The 6,993-nt window shown below is 43.4% G+C and overlaps 1 protein-coding gene across 9 annotated transcripts in view; it reads right to left on the bottom strand.

Annotated features, from left to right (window-relative positions):
* Positions 1-6,993, bottom strand: part of TMEM40 (transmembrane protein 40) — a 42,225-nt gene that overhangs the window by 21,785 nt on the left and 13,447 nt on the right. For 8 of the 9 annotated variants that reach the window (XM_064432532.1, XM_064432527.1, XM_064432533.1 and 5 more), the window contains 8 exons: positions 6,883-6,936; positions 5,999-6,034; positions 4,944-4,976; positions 3,517-3,576; positions 3,154-3,225; positions 2,999-3,073; positions 2,276-2,338; positions 1,753-1,844 (listed from right to left, as the gene is read on the bottom strand). In XM_064432532.1, coding sequence (XP_064288602.1) covers positions 1,825-1,844; positions 2,276-2,338; positions 2,999-3,073; positions 3,154-3,225; positions 3,517-3,576; positions 4,944-4,976; positions 5,999-6,034; positions 6,883-6,936 — 413 coding nt within the window. In that variant the 3' untranslated portion in view covers positions 1,753-1,824. Of the gene's footprint in view, positions 1-10; positions 1,104-1,752; positions 1,845-2,275; positions 2,339-2,998; positions 3,074-3,153; positions 3,226-3,516; positions 3,577-4,943; positions 4,977-5,998; positions 6,035-6,882; positions 6,937-6,993 lie in introns of those variants that run through there. The other variant, XM_064432534.1, reaches the window with a different exon arrangement.

Raw genomic sequence — 6,993 nt, 5'->3', positions numbered from 1 at the left:
ATGAGATGTTCCAGGTCCTGGGAAACCAACAGGGAGGTGAGGCCCAGCAGAGCCCTGGGCTGAATTGTAGTGCAGACAGCAAAAGTGAAGGAAAAAAAGTTGGAACGCTTCATAGGAACTTGTAGTTTTGAGTGCTTGGCTGATGCTACAGCAAGGGTGATGCTGAGAAGGACTAAAGGATCTTGAAGAAGAGCAGGAAATTCCCAGGTACTCAAGAGGATGCAGCTCAATGTGTACGTTGCTTTTTTGTTGAGAACTGACTTTTCTCATGGGACCTGCTCTAAGTGGCTCAGCTGTTCATGTCACATGGTGGGATGCACTTGGTGACTTTTTAAATGTTTTGCTGTTTTTAAATGTTTTGCTTATTTTACCCTTAAGCGGTTTCTGTTAAAATTAAAAATTTATGTTTACTCCAGAGTACCAAATTTAAAACATTAAGTATTGAAACATGTTTCTCATCTTGACTATTCCACAAATTGCCTTTCAGAAAGACATTAGACAGCAGAGGACACTAAAAAAGCCCTTCTCATCAGAGCAGGGTGATTCTAGTTTCAGTTCACCCAAAAGCCATTTTCCACTAGCATGGCTACAGTGGTCTGAGCAAGACTTTATTGGCAGACTAACACAAAATATACAGTAGTTTGGGATGGTGAAAGATTTCCACAAAGACATGTAAAGGAGCATATAAATACTATGAAATAACTTGTATTATTTCTTGCACAATTTAGCCCTTGAGGCATTGGGTGGCAGCTGTGCTGTGTTGGTGCAGGCCTGAGTGCAACTGTTGGTGTTTCTGGCAGTGCAGCTGGAACTGCAGGCAAGAGTGACTGACACTGGTGCTTCAAACCATGTACAACAAAAAGTAACCTTTCTAATCTTCTGAGCAAGGCTTGAAATGGTTCCTGTAAAACTCTGAACTGTTTGGCTTTATAGCTTTCAGATTTACATTTCCTTAAAAGTCCATGTTTATGGCTTTTTCTGTTCAACTGGTTGCCTTCATCATTCTGTGGGTATGAAGACCTTACATTTTTCTTAAAATGTAGTTTTGTTGCAGTCTTCCTATGATTGCAGTAGCCCTACCTTCTTGCAATGTGTAACACATCCTATAAAATGAAATGAATGTCAAAGTTTTGTGTTTATTTTCCTCAAAGAAAGAAAAAAGTTGGGGGATGAGTCAAATCAAGCACTTTGTTTTTCCCCTGAGAAAAGATGAAATCTGCTGTTGTTAATAATCTCATTACTACAGCACTGTCAGTGCCTGTAACATCTCCCCAGCTCTCCTCGGGTGAAACCACTGCCCGCCCACTGCTCCGAGTTCTGCCAGGATGGATTCATCAGCCCCAGTGCCGGCTCCGCCGGGGCTCAGCTGGGAGGGCAGGGCCGGCCCCTGCCTGCTCTGCACCGGGGGGAGGAGGAGGAGGAGGAGGCCAGAATCCCTCCAGAACCAGCACAGAACACTGGTCTGCTGCTTCTGGTACACCACAGGCAGACTGGCTGGTTTGTTAAATGAGAGATGCACCAGCACGTGGCTGCCTGGGGCAGGGAAGGTGATTGTGTTTGTATTTCAATGGAATTGAACACAAAGCTACATCTCCATTGTCTTCCAAGCTCTGCTGAGCCCCAAATCACTTCAGAATCCAGAGGAGGGGCCCAGAACCCCAGTTTCAGGTTTATTTTGGAGGGAAAGGAGTGATGTTTTTCAGAGGTTTCACATTTCAGTATTTCACATTAGCCTTTGGTTGTTAGGTTCACCTCATAAAGCAGTTCCTTTAGTCCTGGAAATTTGGACAGCCAGGTTTGGGGAACTCTCCTGAAATACTCCTCCTAGGCAGCTTTCCTCATACCTGTGGGATGAAGAAAAAGACTGCTGTCAGGACTGCTGTGTTCAGATTGCACTGTATCCATGCAGCTTTTCAGTATTCTTTGTGTTTAGTGTCCATAAACATGGATAAACATGAACCAGGAGCCTGAAGACCCAACAAGTGAAGACTCCCTCCAGCCCCAGTTTTTATTTAAGCTATAGAATTCTTATGCAGACATTGCCAGGAAATAATACCCCATACAGGGTGGAGTATTAAAAATGTGAAAATGTTCTGCCACAGGGAGAGTCAAGACTAAATAATTTTCAAACCCAAACAGCTGTAATGAACTGTAGTGAAAAACTTTTTTTTTAAGGCAACAAGATGGGAAATTGTCATTTAAATGAGTTGGTCTTAATTCTTAACTAAAACAAAGTCCAGAGAAGGCATGCTGTCAGGAAAAAGAGCACTGTTACCTCTTGGCCTGAATCTGTCAATCAGAGGAACAAAGCTGTCGAGGACACTCCGAATTCGGTACACTGGGTGTGAAAACAAATGTATAAGGTAAGCAACATAAAACATAAAAAAGTAGAAAAATGGCAAAACCCAAACACTGACACTTGTTTAAACAAGCACACCTGCAATATCATTAATAAGAAAGATCAGTCTGAGTCATGAGAGAACCATCCAGAACCTCCCACCATGTTAACATGAGATTACAGAGGAGACAATTTCTTGGTTGGGGAGCCATAACTTGCTGCTGGTGTCAGCACTCCTATACCATCCTTAAGGATTGTCAAAATGCACAGGTTTTAATATTTCCAACAGCTGCTGCCCCAAGCTCATCCTCAGTCCCAGGGGAATGCATGGCAGCCAGGATGCACAGCATCTTATCCAGTGCATCTGGGAAGACAGGCCTTGCTGCTAAAATTACACGTTGTCATGGCAACGCAGCATTCGGCCATTGCTGCAGAAAGAGGTGACTCAGGGTCTTGTGATCACTGAGAAGGAAAAATGAGTCAACCTCTCCCTTCAGTAGCATTAAGGCTGCTTGTCTGCATCCCCTCTGTAACTGGGAGATGTTGGGGGAGTTTGGTGGTGAGTTACAGAATCTCAGCCCCAGCAGTTTTATGGGCTGTGGCAACTGTGTGACCTTGTCCTTAGTGCAGGGCCACAGCTGCTGCTGGAGGGACACTTACCTAGACCAAAGTATATCCCTGTGGTTTCCAGGGAAGCAAAGGTGATTAAGCCAATTCCAAGAGAAATAGTCCAATCTAAGGCAACAAAATAAATGTTAGCTTTGTTCATTTTTCTACAGTGCAACAATACATCCTTCTATTGAATGTTGCCTTACCTTTGTAGTAGTAGTAGCAAACTAGTAAAGCTCCAATTGCAAAGCAAAGAATGACAAAATGAAAGAATTCATCTGAAATTGAGAGGGAAGATTAGGTCACAACTGCAGCCATGGCCCTTCCAAATTCACCTTTAGGTACAGGTATCACTCATGGAATGAAATCAATTTCCCTGAGATTTCTCAGGCACTAGGCTCAACATTGTGAGAGGCCTCAATGATTTTCATCACGAAGCCTTGATGCACTTCAACTAAGCACTCATGTTGGAAAAATGAGTGGAAAAAAGGTGCTTTTGAACCAGAGATCTTATTCTTGGACTAAGGTTCAACAGGTTTGACATCAGTTTGATTTAATAAATCAATTACCATCCTTCCGTATGCCCATCCATGTGCACTGAGGTGGGTGAGTGCTCTCCTTCTCGTATGCTACAAAAAAGAGAAGTCTTTTATTACTGTGGAACTGTGAAATTAAGGAGTTTAAAGTTTATTTCCCTTTTTGTATCTGAAATAGATTGTCAGAGCAGAATATATGTAAAACTTTTTGTTGGTCTGCAAACCTTTCAGAAAGATCAAATTGGAAATTTTTAAATCATTCCAAAGAGCATGGTTTTAAAAATGAATTTTAAAAAGTACAACCAGATGGCTGCATTAACAATACAGAATTGTTTTAAAGTACTCTGAGAGTTTTCTATGTGTTCTGGGACGAGCCATAGTCTCAGAATGACAGTGGGGGAGTAAAGCCATAGTACAAGGGAGCTTCAGTTTGATCCCTGGGTGCTTTGCACAACCACAGCTACAGTAAAAAGCTCCCCTTCATTACTGAGGGTGTGAGAATCATCCCTCTACGAACACCTGACTCCAAGTACTTCTGCACCTCCCAAAATGAGACCTGCTGCTGAAATGAGTCTCCTGCAGCTACACTGGCACAGAGAAAAAACAACATAAGAACGAATGAGGTATTTTAGAGGTTTAAACACAGAGCAGTTTACTTTGTCATGAAAAAAATTGCCAAATTCTCTTTTTTCCCCACCTGTATTGCCAGAAAGGCTTGAGTATTTTACCATCTCTCCAACAACAGGTTCAAAGTAGCAGTTTTTTTCCTTTTTTCTTAGTTGGTGGTTTGAGCAGCCCCTGAGGCACTCAAGCTGCACCCAAGCCTTTGGGAGTTGATTCAGAACAAGTTCCAGATGATGATTTCCCCTACACTGGGCAACCTCTACCTGGCAGTGAATTTTCTCTAAAGATGTAACAGGTGAGTACTGGAAGGGTCCTTTACATGAGCTCTAAACTTTTGCTGTGGTGCTTTTGAACCACAGAGCAACTAAACCTTGAACAGAAACTCTGCTCTGGCTCACCTGATAGAGGCATCAGATTTTTGCCTCTTTGAACAGTCTGGATTGATCACATTCTGGTTTGGGGGCAAACTCAATTATTTTCTTATTAATACCATAGTATTGCATTATTCTGACTCACAGATACAACTCTGTGCAGTTGTATGAAAGATCTATAGATAAAGAATTTAGCAGAACATCAATTCACAGTTGGCTAGTGTCTGTCCTGTATTACTCTACTTCCTAGATGCAACAGTCCCACTGTAACTTAGCATCATGGAATAACTTGCACAGTATTTCTTCTGTGAAAGCATTCCATGTTATTACCCATTTTCAACTTTCTACTTTATGATTAGACAATCTCTAGGCATCAAGGAGCTGGTACTGCCCTCACCACACTAAGCAAAACTCCTGAAAGAACATCTATAAAATAAACTTCTTTATTTGCATGTTTGTACCCACCATCTACATCTGAATCTTCTCTTCTTGCAATTTCTGAAAAGAAATATAGTTTTGTTACTTCTGATGAAAAAAAAATATAGAGCTTCCCACCATACTCAGCACCAAGAAGCACAGTGAGTAATCACCTGCAAGAAAACTGGGAGGAGTGGTAGAGAGGCCAAACACCAAGGAGAAAAGTCCCATGACCCTTTCTGCACCTGGCAATGTGGCCCTGCAATGGATCCCTCTGCCCTGCTGTTCCTGTGGCTCCCTGGGGATAGGGAACTCAAAAACCTCCCCAAGGGATTATGCTGCAATTTGTAACTTCTCCACCGCACAGAAGTGGAGCAGATGTCCTCTCCAAAGGCTGCTCCACTGAGCTGTTTGTCTCTCCTAACTCATCCTGTGGCCTTGGCCTGGGCATAGGAGGGATGAGCTCAGTAATGCAATTAAGCTGTTGGCAATTTCCTGCTGTGGGTTTTTTACAAACATTCTGGGGCTGGGCAGCAGTGTCTGGTGGGAGGAAGTCTGCCTTCACACTGCCTGTCTGTGCAAGCCTCTTGCCTGGCACTGTTGCTCTGTTGCCTGACATCTGGCTTTCTCCTGGCACCTCCTGCTGGGAGTGCTGTGCATTCAGAGCCAAGCATCACTGCTTACAGAAACCAGGTTCCAGGTCCCTCCCAGCCTTGCACCCCTGCTCAGCAGGAGCCAGAGGACTTCAGGGAATGCGAAAAAACTGCCTCTAACTTTTTGGGCTAAGACTGAACAGTTGCCCAACAGAACTGCTGGGTTTTCCCCTAAAGAATGCCTGCTATGAGCTGATCTTGGGAGAACATGGCAGGCCTACAAACATGGGTTAATCTTCCAGAACACCTTGTACAAATCACCTGCTGTCAGCCTGTCACTACCACAGCCTCGCAACAGAATGTCTGCACCGTGCCCAGGCCCAACACCAGGCTAACTGGAAACAAGAGATTTACAGCCTGAGAGTTATTTTCTAATGTCTCAGCAGGTCAGAAAAAACACACTGCAGTTATAGTCATTCCAGCAGGATGAGGTGAGCTGAGAGCACTTACCTGAATCTCTGTAGGGAACCATCTCTGCTGGTATTCCTAAAACATGACACAGAGATGAGGTAGGTTAATACCTGCAGTGAGGGTATCTGGGCCAGTGCCAGCCCATCAGCTCCCTGAAATCAGTGTGGGTGTGTTACAGAGACAAGGAAGAGACTGACTCTAACTCCTTACAGAGGGTGCCTCTGCTGGGGGTTACGCAGTCAAAAAGTGGGAAATGACTGAATTCTTCCCCCAGCTATTCCACCTCTCCAAGTATCTGGAGAGGTAGAATGATTCAGGTAGAATCAGACTCCTGTGAGACAGATTAGATTTCCTAATGCAAATTTTAAATGAGCTTCTCTTACATTCGGGCTGAGCTCAGTTTAAGACATTCAATTAAAAGATTAATGCTTTACATTTTTACATCCATAGTTCTATAGGTATTTCTGTGTATTGACACAGCACATTTTCTTCATCTGCACTGTACTTTGGTAGGAAAGGAAAAGCCTCAGGAACAAAGTGATGATGAACTCCAGTCAGTGCTGTGGGCTGACTGCAGCCCCTCTAAGTAGTGGCTGTGACAGATGTTTTCAGAACCCTCTTGCTGCATTTCAGCAGCAGCTGTGCAGACCCAGGCAGCAGGACTCCTCCCACAACAGCAGATTTTGCAGCTTTCCTGGTTCAACTCTGAGCACAGGGCAAGGCTGAGTGTCAACATTAGTTGAGCTTCATCTTGTAGGAAATATCTTTCCTACAGCCAAATTCTGACTTGTCTTTCTTTTATATCTACATATGTTAATATACCTTTGTTCAACAGCCAACCCAAAGAATGCAAAAAATAATTCTTTTTTTGGGTTATATTGGCTGCCTCTAGTAAAAGCCAAACTGTTGACACTTTGTCCTACCTCCAAGTAACTGGCCTTCAGTCTTCTGTCTTCCTAAATATTCCTCATCACTGTCTGGATAGGAGAAAGTATTTGTTCATCAGAGTAAAGAAAAATGTGCTAGCAGCATCA

Source organism: Passer domesticus, chromosome 9 (genome assembly GCF_036417665.1).
Source record: "Passer domesticus isolate bPasDom1 chromosome 9, bPasDom1.hap1, whole genome shotgun sequence".
In the NCBI taxonomy this organism is placed as follows: domain Eukaryota; kingdom Metazoa; phylum Chordata; class Aves; order Passeriformes; family Passeridae; genus Passer; species Passer domesticus.
Note: the sequence above shows the minus strand (reverse complement) of the source record. Positions and strands in the feature narration are given on the sequence as shown.